Consider the following 16,308-nt stretch of genomic DNA (forward strand, 5'->3'; position numbering starts at 1 on the left):
TCACAACAGTCAGAACACCAAAGCTGTGTTAGTGGAATGGCTCCTGTGATGCAGATACCAGAATTATGTGCAGAAAAGCCTTCTGAAAATGGGCTACAAGTGAGTGGTAAGAGAAAAAAAAAGGTAAAAAAAGCAGAAAGAAGGTGCAGGAAAAAATGTAAAAGAACACAGAGGAGCAGAGTGTGGTCTGTGATGACCTGAGCTGTAAAACCACAGTACAGTGCAATTAGAACTTGACAAGTGATGCTGAAGCATTCCCTACCAGAGCTGATGTCTGCACTTGAGCACTGCCAGGTTCAAAGCACAGTTAGCAGGGTAAAACATTTTCTATCCTATTTTTCATCCTTTTGTGTTGCCTACATTCATATTTTCTGTATTATTCCTGCACCTCTGCATTTCCTCCTGACAGTTTGCATCCCCAGATCTCACACCTCAGCGTCTGACTCCAGTGATTCTCCCAAGCTGTGCTCAGCTGTTCCCACACAGATTTCTCTTGCTGCTTTCTAGGCTGCACAAAGTTCTCCTCAATTGCAGACACCCTGTAAGTGGAAATGACAGTTCCACTGCAATGGAGGGAGGTGGGATGTACAAACACAGATCCATGATGTTCCTCAAACTGAAGGAATTAAACAAGTTCAGGGCAGTTCAATTCCTGAGCAGATCATTTTCCAGAGTAAGTGTATATTAAATAGAATTTGCTTCGTGTCAATCACGTGCAAGCAGCAATTCCTAAATCCAGGGGCAGAAAGGGCCACAGGAAGTTTCCTGTTAGCAACACAGAGCTCTTAAAAAAGGTATCATTTCCTCTCTCAAGGAAAACCTAACTCCAGCTTTGTCCAACTGGCCTTTCCACTGCAGTATATTAATTGAAACAAGTTCATCTGAGTGTCACTCAGTGTCCAAGAGCAGAGAAGGAAGCAGTGGTAGTAGAAACAATGGTTTTTATCAGAATGTATTTTTAGGGTCTCACAAACACGCAAGACATCTTAGAAATATTTCCTGTTTACACAGAGCTGTACTATCTGTGTGCAATGATACACTGCACATCCTGAGCTTAGCCAGCAATCAGAAATATATGGGAGTTAAATGAGGCTAGACTGGACAACATTCCTTGGATATATAGCTCCCATCTGAAAATTATTTCTTCAACAGCAGGAAGTTATGAAAAGTTATCCTCAGATGGAACCTGAGTGCAAATTTATATTAAAATATAGAAAATTTAAAATATGATGCATAACTTAGTAGATATTTCATAAAGGGGAAAGAGACACCTCAAATCACACCATGAAAATTCACTGTGAAAAAGTGAAATTAGAAGAACCTGCTCTCAAAAATTAAGAAGCAATGTCAAGTGGTCTGGGCATTTTTACAAGGAAAATGTCAAAACCTCAATGGGGAAGAGGGACAGAAAATGCAAAACCACAAGAGCATTTAATACTGGATTCATTGAAATAGGGAAAAAATAAGATGAATCTGCTTTGTCAAAGGAAAACCTGCATTTATCCTTGCTCTTCTTTTGCAGCCCAAGCCCTACCATAAATTGTAACTAATTTCCTCCTAAAATATTTTGTATCTGTGCATCAAACATGTCCAAAAGAGGCTCCTTGGAGAAAAGTTACAAATTAATCCTCCCCACCCAAACCAATCTGTTCCTCCTCAAAGTAACAGAGGCCATGCACAACACTTCACTGCCAGGATTTATTTTAGAGGTACATGAAAAGAAAAACACATGAGTATAAAAACATTTCCAGTGATTACAACATCCAATTAAAAGTGTTCTAAGAAAAGAGAAATTTCATCAGAAATTGCATCATTACAGGTCATGGAATAGTTTGAAAAGCTACCATAGGTAACAGTAGTAAACAAAAGTGCCTCTGTGTGCATAATACTGAAGAAAGAAGTGCAGAGTTGTGTGCAGCATCCTCCTCACACACAAGCAGCTCCAATCCCAGCTGCTGGGGGCATTTTCTGGGAAGTCCTGTGGTTCAAAGGATCAGTTTACAAAATGCAGCTTCTGTGTCCAGTGACAGAGGGGTCTCAGCTCCCACAAGCACAAAGGATCTCGAGGGTCTGGCCCTGCAAAGAGGCTGCATGGCTCCCTCTGAGCTGCTCCTGCCCAGCAGATGCACCCTGCTTAGAAGAAACTGGATCTTGGTCCACAGTAAATTGCCAGCTGTGGGCTGGAATTCAAAGCCCACTGCTCTTTGGGCTCTCCACAGAATCTCCTTGCATGGAGAATGGTCAGAGAGTTACACCAGTGAAACCAGAGACAGCTCAGGAACTGCAGGAGGGACTGCAGTTCAAAGCAGGGGTTTGTATGATGCCCTAATTGCCAAGAGAAGTCACATATCTGGAAGATTCAGTGCAAAACAAATTCTTGGGAGATCAGTATAAATGGGCAAACTGTTTCTAATATGGTTCCAAAGTGTAACAGGAATGTACAAACTGTAAACCTCAAGGCAGTGTTAATCCATGCAATGAACACAGTATCCTCTGAACCTGCCCTCACTACTCACCAAGTATTCCCAACAGCAAGCATCAAGCTGAGATACAACTAAAACCTCCAGAGGCCAAGTGTTCCTAAAGCCCCCTGAGCTACCTACCCAGAAACCTATGGCAGAGCTTCTACAGGACACAAACACCTGGACCTCAAAAGGTTTTGTACAGTGAATGATAAAAGCAAAACAAATATCCTATCAAGCTGTTAACTTTCTATCTCAAAACAACCCTGAAAAAAATAAGGCTTTGAGAAAAAGAGCAAAAAGGAATCCACTCGGTTGTGAAGCAGAATTCCAGCATGAACATCCCAAACACTCCTTGCTCTTCCAGCTGAACCAAAGCTGCTCCTTTCCATCCCTGTGGGAGTGAGGAGGGACTGACTGTGCTCCCCACAGCTGGGGGGGAGCTGTGGGCACAGAGCAGGGGACACTCCAGGTGCTCTGGCCCAGCACTGCAGTCTGATTCTGTGGAATGTTTCCTATCCTTTCCAAAGATCTCTATTTCCCCATGCAGAAACAAGAGCCTTTCAGAAGCTAACTACCTTTCAGGTTCCCAAAGATACAGGAAATTTCTATTCCATCTCCACCCTCAAGTGCACAGGATACACAAAGGTCTGAGCACCTCTAGAAAAACACAAAGTTTGCAGACTGATTGTTATAAATTGAAGATATTTACAATTTTCAAAGATTATGCCGAATAATCAACCATGGGCTGCTCATCTATGCTAAAGCATTTCTCAACTTCTGCAAATTCCCTCAGAAGCTGTGGGATCCTGGCTCACTCCCAGCCAGGGACTGGTAAAAAAATGGGTTTATTTTACATTTTATAATGAGGGGAGTGAAGGCAATAGGCAAACTGCTTAATTGTTTTATAAAATAAGAATTTCAAAAATCAGGAATAGTGCATTTTGATAAATGTATTGCAATTTGGAAGAATCAGAAATTGAAAGTCCTACAAAGAGTTTTTCAGTAAGGCATGAAGAGAAGGACCTACCAAAGGAGACTTTACACACTCCAAAGATTTTGTTTTTCATGTGACCTGCTGTCACTGGTGTTTCCCAAAAGGTAATTAGCTTACATCTGAAAGTCAAATAAAATTTCAAAACAAGCTAACTAGCTGTATCTAATAAATAATTTTTAAATAACTTCATTTAAACTCAAGATTTGGAAATCAATTATTAAGTGGTTACAGCATAGTAAATATTGCATTGTAAATAAAATATCCTCTACAAAAAAAGGAACAGGCCTAAAAAACCTATGAAACATTGCAACCTCCTTGGGTTAAATCATTGCATCAGAAATGTCTATCACCTTAAAACATACAGCATACCTTAAGTGCTATTTTACAGTTCTCATCCAGTGCAAGAGAGTCACTCTCCCCAGAATAAAAATAACCATTTCCACAATAAATTATCTTCTACGAGCTTCCAAAGTTTCTGAACATTCCTACCTGTCTCACTCCATCTTCTAAGAGCAAAAGCTTACAATCACTAAGACATAAAGAATCATCTGACAGCTGAACCAGGACCATTAAATGCCCTTTCTATTTTCAGAATCACCATCTGATTTTGGATTGTCATGTTTCTGCAGCCAGCTGCACTCCTCCTCTGGCACATTGTCTTCTATGGGTGTTTGGCAAGACTGAATCTAGGAGAAAAACAGGATAAAAACCAAATTAATAATTCAAAATCACTGTGTTGCTCTGTATTATCCATACCATAATATAAAGATGCTGTAACAGGTACTCAGAGCAAATTCTTTTTAGCCAGGACACATCCTTTTAAAAATTCCTTATTCTGCCACTTTCCCAAGGATTAACACAGTTATGTTCAGATGCATATGAAAACAAATGAAGTAATAAAAAATAAATAACCACATCAACATTAATCAATGCTTCCTCCTAATGTATTACCTGAAAAGGTTCACTGATGCCAACTATTGAGTGCAGGTTATTGCTATAATAACAAAGCAAAAATTCTCCTCCCATCTTGGGTATTTCTGAAGCACTCATGTAAACCTGGCAAGAATAAGAACAGGCAATGAGCAATTTCCAGAGCAAAAAAAGTTTACAAAAAAGCCCTTCAGGGCACCATCAAAATCAGTATTTGCTATTTATAAGCACGTTTTAAAACATAAGCTAAAACGGATGGGGACAGAAATAACTCAGGAAACCATCTGAAAATTAAATCAGGGAAGAGAAGGAATATCCTTCACCATGTCAGGAGGCTGGATTGGTTCAGTGACAAGGGAGAAGGGACCCAGAGTGGCTGGAAGGGAAGGGCCAAAGGCAGAGAGCAGCAGAGGGAGTGGAGCTGCCTCCTGGTGGCAACAGCAGAGAAATCCACAAGCTTGGTTTGCTCCTGTCCCAAGAAGCCACCGTTCCCAATTTCAACTTCTATTTGCTCAGATAAGCATCTCTGGATATTTATCACTTGCATCAAAATAAGGTGTTCTTTGTTTTTTGGTTTTTTTTTTTTGTTTGTTTTGTTTAAATCACTACTAGAAGGCTTTGTAGCAGACAGCAGTTTTTAAAGAGGGACCAAAACATTCAATAGGAAGAATCAGGAAGAGGGATCTTAATAATATTGTTCTCAATTAGCTTCAACTGGGAAGAGAATACAGAACTCCTCAAGTTGAGGGAAAGGGGATATGGAACAGACCTTCAATGCTACTCTATGGAAAACTACATTAAAAAGAAATACAACTGACTTCTTTGCTGTCACTGCAGGAGGAAATTTCATCATCTTGCACCCAAGCATAAGTAACATAATCCTTCACATGCCTGAAAGTCACCTGCGGAGAAAGATACAAACTATCAGCTTCCTGATGGAAACAAAAACCATACTACATGAAAAACAGAGTTGTGAGAGATGTTTACTGTTTCACTGAAGTAATTAAAACACTCTAAGGATCAAAACATTTTGGGGACATGCACACATCTTCTGTTTCTGGGAGGGTGGGACTGCTCTGGTCTCTCACTCTTCCATTGACTTTGATTTTTGTTGCATTTCCACAGCTTTTGCAACATTTTACTTCAATAAACAACCAGATTATTTTAGCAGAGAATTTAGAGGATGTGGAAGAACTCCCATGCTGCAGAGCTAAACTGTCAGCACACACAAACTAATGGCAATCACACAACTATTTCACAGAGTTCTGCACCAGCAAGAATCATGCTCTAAAACTCCCCAGGACCTCCTGCAGGCACATCCCCATCTTTGGTGAGGTAACATTACCTGGAAGAGCCCAATCCAGTCCCAAGCACTGCTGGGGAACTCAGGCACTGCGGAGTAGCGGATGAGAACGTCGTGCTCTGCACACCACTCACCCTCAGGACTCAGCACAACCAGGGGCTCTGAGACAAGAGGCTTCATCTACACCAAAAAACAGAGTTTAAACTCAGTCAAGCCTGTCATTCTTTCAGTTATTCTTCTCTTCCACAACTGGACTCTTTAACTGACTGGAAATAACCTGACAACAATTTGCTGCCTTCACTATGATCAGAATGAAGCAGAGATTATGGTTTGGGAAATCAGCTGCTCTAAGGCAACACTGAGTAAAAGAAACTTTGTCTTAACATAACTGGGAAGCACCTCAAGTTTGAAAGTTCCTGTGACAGGTTTGTGATCACTGATGCCATAGCTCATGTGACTGATGTAGTTATTCAGAGTAACAGAAATTTGGTTTTCCTCTTCAGGGAATTCCCCTTCTTTTGATGCCACCTTGCTGAGATTTTTCAGTTTCCATAGAATTCTGTCTGTCCATGCTGGCTTCCTTTTCTTCTCACTGCAAAAATGTAAGGTGAAAAGTGAAATGAGCAGAGAAACAAGCTGCCAAAAGCTAAGAATGCTGTGCAAAATCTACTCAGAGTTCAAAGACTGTGAGATACATATTAATAAAAGGAGGCAATCATATCCAAGCTTCATTTTACAGCTCTGATTAAAGGGTTTTACAAGAAATGTTTCCTTAATTTGAGCTCCATTCAGCACAGATCATGGATTCTGAAAGAGGAGTAAAATGAAGGGGAGAAGGACATTTCAGTGGGTTAGTTGGCTTCATACAGGAAATGATACTTTCTCCTAAAACCCTGTAAAAACATGCATGGATTTAGAGAAAATACAACAGCTGTCCCAGGCTCCATACAGATATTCTGAGAAATGAGGGTGCAAACATAAGGAATGTGTAGGAAGAGTTTGAATGATGTTTGAAATTATTCAAGATATTTGAGAGCAAGTTTCTTTTAACAACACAAGACAGGACAAATTTGGGTAGCTTATGGTAACCACAGGTGCCACAGCAATGCTTTATTTAGAATTCTGTAAATTGTACCAGCCTGCATTTCAGGTTTGCAAGTTACTGCTGTCTCATAACAACAGGCTTTCAAAATTCCATAATCAAGGATGTTGTGCCTGCAACTGTACTTATCACAATGCTGAGTTTCCTTTTAAATCATAAATTACATCAGAAGACATGAGCCCTCTGTGGTTCTCTCTGTAGTGGGAAGAAGGCTTAACAGCAACTCTCTGGATGGGTGGATCACTTCAAATTGAAATGGAGAAAAGATCATACCCTATGGAAGGGGAATTAGAATGGACTGGATTGGATTATGAAAGTTAAAAGCAGGATGTGCAAGGAAAACTGTCAGTTTAATAACTTTAAATATCAAAACCAAGGCCATTTAGTTCAATATTCAACATAATTTTGTTTTACCCCTTCCTACCTTTAATAAAGTGGAAAGATTTGAAATGACTAAGGGCCCTTATCCCACTTACTGCAGTAATTCTATAAATGAACAGAAATCTTTAGGAGATGCCAGATGTCTGCTCTGCTGTGCAGGAAATACCAAAAGAACAGCTTAAGGTAAAACACTCCCTGTTTCAGAGAAAATGGAATATTAGATGGGAAAGAAACCCTCAGAATTCACACTGAAGGAGTGTGAAAAATAAAATTCTCTGGGCTTCAGTAAAAGCAACTGCAGAAATAAAAATTAACTTTTGCAGGGTGCTTGCCTTGAGGTCTTGCTGCTCACCCCACCTGAGCAAAGTCTCTCTGGTAGCTGGAACAGCAGCAGGATGCACACAGAATGTGTAACCACACTTTTGGTTCTCTAATCAGACAATACAGACAACCAGGCTGTGAATAATTTGTATAATGTCTAGGTTTGGATTATTTAAAGTATATTTTTAAGATGGATTTACTGCTGGGCCCATTACATCTTGTTATATGAAATTAGGAAGTAAAATGTCTTTGGGTCTACATAAATAAACTTCCAATATTAAGTGCAACAGCAGAGTAGATAACACTGCAGCTTTCAGACAGGTTAAGAAAATTCCTAAAGAAAATCAGCTGTCATCTGATTTTCAAATATTTCACAAAAATCAGAGCAAAAGCTCAGATGGAGCCTTGTTTTGATTCTGAAATATTAAAATCACTACAAAATTCAGAAAGTTCTCTTCTTACTTAAACCAAAACAGGGACTTCTGTTCTCTGGAAGTAAAGAAAAAGATCATTACAAAACCCTGTTTGGACAGGAACTTATCCTTCTGTGGAAACATAAGACTAATACTTAACAAACACACTTCAATATCACAGAAAAACTTTGGAAATTTAAGATACTCCACCTTCAACTTAAATTAATCAATAAAGACAAATATACAATAATTTTCAAATAGCAGCATATCAAATGAAATGCTTAAACAGAGAAGGGAAGCAAAAATGTCAGACAATTATTATTTTGCTCCTTTTTGACAACCAATGAGCACTTTTAGTAGGAAAGAACAAAACAGAAGCAGCTTAAACAAGTGCTCATTTATTTTGTTAATCTGGTCTTCCCAGAAAAGCAGCTGGGTTGTTTCATTACTTCCCTCATACAATCAGCAGACCCCAGCTTCTTCAGCCAAAAATATTCATTTATTGAGATTTGATCAATCCAAGCCTAACAGAACAGCTCAAAAGCCCCTCAATAGTGCACACAGGAAATTCAGGTTTGCTGATTACTAAAGTGATATTTAACCAAGCACCATAATCTCTCTCCTGGTTCCACATCTAAACTCATTTTATCTTTTACCTTGTGTCATAGACATCTGAGTAAAGGTCAAACTTGTAGGTGGGCTTAAAGTGCAGAGGACCCTCTTTGAATTCCTTCAGAAATTCTTCCTTCTTTTTTGCCATATTTAACTGCAGAAATAAAAAGTAACTTTTAAATATTCTGTTTAAAAAATCAGAGCTTAAAGGATGAGTGGAAAAGCATCCTCGAAGAATTCAACATTGCAGTCAGTACAACATTGGAAAGGTAAATTCAGAAGGGCCTCTTTGTTATAGCCAGAACTCTTGACACAATCCATCTAAAAGTTTAGAGGCAATTCTACCCAAAACATCCAGAATAATGTTGTCTTAAAAAGAATTATTGGGAGAAGAGGAGAGATAAAGGTGAAGAACAACTGACAAGACAAGAAGTTCAAAGAAATCTTCAGTCAAACATGAGTATTGTAAATGAGTAAGAAACTGCACAAAAGCAGAAAAAGTTTGCAAAGAACATGAGGGGCTTATGACCACCTCATGTTCCACCTCATGACTGCTCTGAGTTTGTGTTCTTTAACAGAAATCAGAAGCTCAAGGTGTAATTTAACTACCACATTGAGTTTGTGTGCATTAAAATTAAAATCAAACTCCCAAAGAGACTGAGCCAACCCACCTGGTCCTTTTCCCAGAGCAGACTGAAACGTTTGTTATTGATTGATTCTCTGACAAAGTGTATCCCATAATCTGCTATCCGGAAGTTTAGGTCTCCAAACCAGAAGAGAAGCCTTAAAACCAAACCAAGATGCATCAAACAAGGAAAATTTATATGAATCTACTAACTCAAGGGAAGAATTTGACAGAATGTTAGCCATTACACTAATTAGGTGCTCTAATCACTTTTATTACTTAATGCAAACAGCTTTAACACAAACATTAAGTAGCTATAGATAAGCTTACAAAGGGGCAACCTGCTGCTAAACAAAAAAAAAATTGAAGTAATTGAAACACTAAATTAAGTCCCTTGCATTCCAGCTGCTTGCTTATTGCTGCCTGAATATTAACTTCTGCATCTTACATCTCTGAACATTTAACAGCAACCTAAAGGATTTTTGGTATAAACAGGCTTTAGCTTCTAAAGCTTTCCTGCATGACATGTAGTCTATATGCTAACAACTGAATGTAATTAGAGACTGGAAGAGAACAGTCTTGTAAAACAGACATCTGTCTTTCAGGTTATCTTTCCCTCCCAGAGTTCAGGGTCAAGGCTGAAGGGACATATAAAATAAAATGATAGATGAAAAATCCAAACCCAAAACTCTTCAGTGCAAGAAGACATAAATAGATAATAGATAATAGATAGAAATAACACAGAACTGAGTGAACAACTCACTCATGATCCCAGGGACTTGGAATACCATCTCCTTCAAACTGCATTTCCAGAATTTTCTCAAAGTCATCCAGTCTCTGCTCAGTGTTCTCTATGTGAGCTGGCAGGTGGCAGTTCATGAAGCAGATCGTGCGCCCAAACAGGGACAGGCGGACACTGACTCCTCCTTTGTTCCCCTGCCATGGGAGATGAACAACATTCCCTGAAACTTTCCTGCAAATGGAACTGACACCACCTACAACCTTTTAAATCTTGCAATTAAGACTTAAATCAGTACCATTTATTTCTACACAACTTGTTGCGCATCAGCAAATAAACTGAAATCTGAAATTCCGGTCTGTGCTGCACATGAGGTTCAAACAAATGAGTTTGCTTGTCAGGTAATTAATTTTTAATGAAGCCACACCCTCCCTGTGCCAGCAGGGCCCGTGGAGAGGCACAGGGCACAGCAGGGAGCAGTCCTTACCCAGTAGCCGAAGAGGCCCGTGCGGGTGTAGTGGGTGTGGATGTCCCGGATGAAGGGAAGGTGCACGTGCTTCACAAAGATCAGGAGCAGCAGCCCCTGCATGCGAACCGAGGAGAGCTGGGAGACAGAAAACAAGGAATGGTCACTTCCAGGAGCTCCTTGGCTTTACCTCACAGGAGCTTTTAGGTGAAGAAGGCCACAGCAGAAGTCATGCAATTCCCTCACCAAGTCTGGCCTCAATACTGGGACACAGTAATTGCAGATTCACTTCATGTGAAAAACATATTCCACATAAACAATTCTGATCAATTCCTCAGCAGTTCCAACATTATATTTCACTCTGAAGTCACCCTCAGAACATGCACCTGCCCAAACCTCTTTAAAGACTTTTCCTCTGCGTCACCAACCTCTTGTTTCTGCCTGTAAGAATCCTATTCATGAAGGACCAAATCCTTCACTTTTCATTAAAAGCTTTAGAACTCACACCTACAAGTCCTCCAACAGCAGCAGCTTTTTCAAACTGAAGCACCCTTGAGCAGATCATTAAATATTCTAAATGCCTTCAAAAGCACAGCAGTCAATTCCAGGCATCTGCAAAAACAATGAGCTGCAAACAGCAGAAACTCCTGCCTTGCAGTGCCTGTAAAATCTCATTTACCAAACACTTAGAGAGCACATAAGACACGGGGTTTTTGTGGTTTGGGGTTTTTTTCGGTTTGTGTGTGTGGAAACTGTCTAATAAAGATGTTCTTCATTGAACATTTATGGACTTTACAATGATCCTGGCACGAGACACAAAATTCATTGTGTTTTAATGATCATGGTTCAATTTAAAATACAGGCATTGAAATACATTAACTGTAGTTCAATTTTATGCTGGATTAATTTAGAAAAAGACTGCATTAGAATAAATCTGACTATTCAACTGCTGGAGAAGCACAAAAAATTCAGCCCAAAATTTAAAACAGAATTCCTCCTTTGTCTCCCTATCTACACAATTAAACTATTTCAGAATATATTTTAATGTTTTCATTGTCCTTGAACCCAACAAAATACCCCACAGAATACTGAAACAATGGACTGCAATCACTAATGATGCATAAATATTTTAGTAGTCAGCATTCTCCTTCCCATAATCACATTCACGAGGCACCAAGATCTTCCAGTCCCTTTATTATTTATTTGCTTTATTTCACTTTGCTGAGTCCCCAGAGGTTTCTCAAGATCCCCAGGACCTGAACACAACAAGGCAGCACTGGAAGCAGGACCAGTCCCACCAGCCCTCAGAGCCAAATCAAGCACAGCCCTTGCACAGAGGGAACAGGATCCTGGTGGGAGAATGGACCGTGACCAACAGAACACTCTGAAAACAGAGCCTGCTACTGAGGGGACAGAATGTCCCAAGGGTGACACCTCTCCCTCAGCACAGGTCAGCCAAGGGGTGAGTGCCCCTCTCCTGCTCAGCCAAATTCCTGCCTGAGTCCCGGGCTGACCTTTCCTTGCTGCCTGCTTTGATTCTGACCCGGCCTGACAGCTCCCCCTTATTACTGCAGCCAATCGAGTCCTGCTGGAAGCCATTAGGTGGCAGCAGCCACTCATTAGTGTGCTCCAAACTGCCTCTGTAATAAATTAGAATGCAAAATCAGCCAGGCATACCAGCAGGAATTCTTTTAACTGTGTGGATACAGGGCCTGAATGTCAGCCCACGGCCAGATTTGGAATTTTTATCAGCAATGACTTAGGCCAGAGTGAACAATGTGGGTTTTTCTCCTTTTTGTAATTCCCAATGGGTCCTTTGTTTTGTTTAATTACAATTAAAAGAACAGCACAACTACTGAGTCTGATTAGCATGCAGATAATGCAATCACCTCAGCAAAATCAGCCAGAAATAGTGCTTGGTTTAGAAAATCACTACAAAAGGCTTTTAATTTCTCTTTACTAGAGAAATCCAGGATATCTTCCTACATTTACTGTTGGCATTATTAAAATATTGAGTACTTTAGCTGCTCTTATGTCCCTGATATTACCCCAAAATCTTATCATTTAAATTCCTATATAATGCTATAGGTCTTCAACCAAAAAATCAAGTCCTCATGTAAATATAAATATATACACCCATGAAAATCCTGTTTTACACATATGGAATTTACTTTCACCTGCAAATAAATTGGAAAAAGAAAAAAAAAAACAAGATAAAGGAGTCTTACCAATCTTAATGCAAATCACTACAAAAGGCTTTTAATTTCTCTTTACTAGAGAAATCCAGGATATCTTCCTATATTTATTGTTAGCATTATTAAAATACCCAGTACTTTAGCTGCTCTTATGACCCCAAAATCTTATCATTTAAATTCCCATATAATGCTATAGGTCTTCAACCAAAAAATCAAGTCCTCATGTAAATATATACACCCATGAAAATCCTGTTTTACACATATGGAATTTACTTTCACCTGCAAATAAACTGGGAAAAAAAAAAAAAGAAACAAGATAAAAGAGCCTTACCAATGTCAATGAAAATCACTGCCATTGCTTGGGATATTTATAGTGCAAGACTACATTAGAAGCATCACAATACAGTTCCCCAATACTGCACAGAGCAAAAAACTTTTCTACAAACAAGAGAGAGATAAAGATATTGTGGCCACAAGAAATCTGCTGTTCAGTATGAGTTCACATCACATGAAAAACAGGAAAACACAGGTGTGATGAAGAATCACCTCTACCATATATGTACCTATGGAAGTGACAGACACCTGCAAAAACACCATCAACTTCTCTTTTATGGATAATCTGAGGGAAAAAATTAAGACTTTTACTTCAATGCTGTGACATTTAAGAGTGATGTAAATAATTACCTTGACATATCCCAAGGGAGACAAGACAGTCATGAAAAAAATGCTCCATGGATCATCAAATGCCAAGTCAGACAGAAATTTTGTGATTCTTGAATTCACCTCCTGTAAGCTGAATACATCACAATTACTCACATTGCACCAGTTGGTTGGGACAGAATTCATAGGAGCTTTGCAGAACACAGACCCCAGAAAATTCTTGCAGTTCAGTTCCTCATTCAAGCAGTTTAACCCACACACAGATCTAACACATCTGACACTGAGTAAAACAAAATTAAAGGAGGTTATATACACCTGAAGATAGAGTTTAAGACAATGCCAGACTCAAGATGTGTTATAAAAACCTATTTGTCAGGACTTCAGAATTTCAACATAGTTTGGAAAATACAGTGGCAGATTGTGCCTAACGTGCTTGCACTAATTCCCTTAAAACATGCTGAATTTCCAACAACTTTCATATCAAAATGAACAGGCTAACAAAAAAACCAGCAGTCCCAACTTTTTGCGTGTTTAGAAAAGATATTTTGCATTCTGTCACTACACAGCAGCAGCTATAAATCACAGCAAATAATAGCAACTGCTATAAATCATCTCTGTTCTAAGTTAGTCAGGCTAAGTTAGTCTTCACCCTCTGGTAGCAGTAGTGTTAAACCATCTCCCAGGCAGTGATTCACACCACACAGTTCAAAACAGACCATGCTGAGACCCAGCAGTTTTGCAATAAACTCCCAAAGCAAGTTGTGGCATATCACTCACCCTATAACGTACATGTCCGTGGTGGGTTCCAGCGAGTTGAGCTGAAGCAAACTTGTGACATCAGGAGGGGGAGAAGCTGTGCCCACATTCCAGGTAACTAAATGTAATCTAGAAACAAACAGAAACCACACAAAACCAATGCTAAAATTGAAATGTGGACAGGCAACCAACTCTAAGAAGATTCTTGAGTTGATGAAAAGCGATAGAAGTTCCATTTGCCGGCCCCATCACTGCTACAAAAACAACCAACTGCAAAACCTGAATTCTTGCCCCTTATCCTTCATCTTTTTGCCCCAGATGAGGAAAGCTTCATCCAGAGTGCGGGACACCTCCTCGTGGATCTCGTCGTCGGAGCTGATGTCCTCCACGCAGGCCATGAGCTGGGCCACCCTGTGCCGGAGCTGCAGGCGCCCGCTGGAGCCGGTGCTGCTCAGGCTGCCCGAGCGGCTGCGGCCCCGCTCCGCCTCGGCCAGGGAGAGCCCCAGAGCCGCGTCCTCGCTGCTCAGCGATGCCATCGGCTCCCGGTCACCGCTACACCCTGAAGGACTGGCCCATTAAAGCCAAGAGATTGATCAGGGTTCTCCAGATCCAGCATTCAAAAGGACAAATGGAGGTGCAGCAATGCTGGAAAAAAAAAACCAAACCTGTGGTGTTCCCACCGCGCTGGCTGGGCTGTTACAAAAGCTGCAATTCACACGGTGAATTGGTTTTTTTCATAATAGATTTAACGTGGTTAATTCGACGAGCTCAGGGTTTAAAAGAATTTATTGTTGATTTGAATCGATCATGTGCCTGTCTGCAGGCGAGGAGAAATGTAATCTCCAGCTCCCAAAAGTTCTGAGCAGAACCAAGCAAAGCCACTGACTCTCAACATTCACGTCACAGCTGTTTCTTTACAAAATGGTTATTTTGGTAATAGAGCTTCTAAAAAGAGATTCACTTTATTGTCAGTCTTGTTACATGACAGAGAGGCTTAAAAGAAATTGTTAATTTTCCATCATCTTAAGAGTTCTATAATGACCTTATAAACACTGATAATTAGTGAACCCCATCAATACACCCATTATTAAGGCTGTGGTTTTATCCCACAATCAAATGCCTGCTCAAGGTGACGTATACAGAAATGGATACAGAAAAGCTGGAAAACAACCTTGCACAATAGATTAAAATGATACATAATTTTCCTCACTAATAGGGTATCTTTGTAAGGCTATGCTAAAGTCACACAGAAGCTACTCCAAAACAAATTTCTAGGGGAAAGAAAAATGTAGGTAGGTGCAGATCTAATTTTGCCACCGGAGATGGCACTTGGGAACACTCTCCAGTTACTAATTTTGTAAGACAATTACCTGATTAAACAAAACTGAAATAATGTTGAAGCCATCAGTCATTACAGACAGAAATTCAATTCCTCAAGGTGCCCAGTGACCACAGCACTGACAAAAACAATCTCAGAGGTAGAAACAAACACTGTCCTAAATACAAGCAACCTACTAAAGTCATTATTTAGCATCACCGCTGCTAATGCTCAAATGACTCAATAGCGGAGAATTTCTCAGGGTCACAGTGCTCATAATAAAGCCTTCAAAGGATTTTTAAGACATTTGAGCTCTTGTCAGCCTTGTTAGTTTGGCTGTTTTAAATTTTCCTGTCGCAGGCTGTTACCCAAATCCCATCTAAGCAGGTTTCTGTAGGGAAGGGATCGAGTCCGGACAGAACACCGACAGAGAGTGAAGAAACATTGTAAAAACACCGTAAAAGCAGAAGTTCGGTGTTTACTCAAGCTTGTTCTTCCTCAGGGAAAGTGACAATTTCTTGACAGCCGGTCTGTGACAGAAGTGCAGATGCTCGTGCCCTCACAACACATTAACAGAGCTCCGGGAAGTCCCGAACACCCCGAAATGCCCCATAAACCTCCCTGAACCACCTTCCACACCAGAAAATCAGCTTTTCTCCTCTATTTCATATGACTACGCCACGCCGCCAGTTTGTGTAATTCTGCGCTAATAAGCACGCACACAAACACAAGTTTCGCTAATTCTCGCTCATTTACGTAACCGCTCGCGGCCACTTTTCGGAGCCGCCCTCAGCCCCGCGCCCCTCCGCGCCCACCACTCACCTCAACTCCTTGCTGGGAAGGCCCGCGGTCTCCATGCCCGGGGGTTCTCGCAGGGAAGCGCTGCCCGAGGGACGGGGAAAGGGCCGGCGGAGCCCCCGGCTCTCCCCTCGCTCGGCCCGGCCCGGCCGCGGCCTCCGCGCCGCCCTCAGCGCTCCGCGCCCATCGGCGCGCGTGACGGGGGCGGGCACGCGCCGCGCCACGGCGCC

The 16,308-nt window shown here is 40.8% G+C and overlaps 1 protein-coding gene across 2 annotated transcripts; it reads right to left on the reverse strand.

Annotated features, from left to right (window-relative positions):
- Nucleotides 1-1,684: 1,684 nt before the first annotated feature.
- On the reverse strand, nt 1,685-16,256 carry INPP5K (inositol polyphosphate-5-phosphatase K). Of its 2 annotated transcripts, XM_059486784.1 has the most exons (13): nt 16,103-16,256; nt 13,984-14,091; nt 13,231-13,339; nt 10,373-10,489; nt 9,910-10,082; nt 9,193-9,304; nt 8,566-8,675; nt 7,959-7,985; nt 6,092-6,284; nt 5,735-5,872; nt 5,208-5,291; nt 4,411-4,515; nt 1,685-4,145 (listed from the first exon to the last, which is right to left on the reverse strand). In XM_059486784.1, the coding sequence occupies exons 1-13, from the start codon at nt 16,135-16,137 to the stop codon at nt 4,029-4,031; spliced, it is 1,428 nt and encodes a 475-aa protein (XP_059342767.1). In that variant the 5' UTR covers nt 16,138-16,256; the 3' UTR covers nt 1,685-4,028. The 2 variants fall into 2 exon arrangements, with proteins under 2 accessions (XP_059342767.1, XP_059342768.1); XM_059486785.1 differs by lacking the exon at nt 7,959-7,985.
- Between the last annotated feature and the right edge of the window lie 52 nt (nt 16,257-16,308).

Source organism: Ammospiza nelsoni, chromosome 21, assembly GCF_027579445.1.
Source record: "Ammospiza nelsoni isolate bAmmNel1 chromosome 21, bAmmNel1.pri, whole genome shotgun sequence".
NCBI lineage: Eukaryota > Metazoa > Chordata > Aves > Passeriformes > Passerellidae > Ammospiza > Ammospiza nelsoni.

Coding starts and splice junctions, on each gene's coding strand:
- INPP5K (XM_059486784.1), bottom strand. CDS start 16,137: ATGGAGACCGCGGGCCTTCCCAGCAAGGAGTTGAG. Junction 5,292..5,734: donor ACTGGATTGGGCTCTTCCAG/GTAATGTTACCT, acceptor CTTTCTCCGCAG/GTGACTTTCAGGCATGTGAA. Junction 4,516..5,207: donor CCTGCAGTGACAGCAAAGAA/GTCAGTTGTATT, acceptor TATTCTTGCCAG/GTTTACATGAGTGCTTCAGA.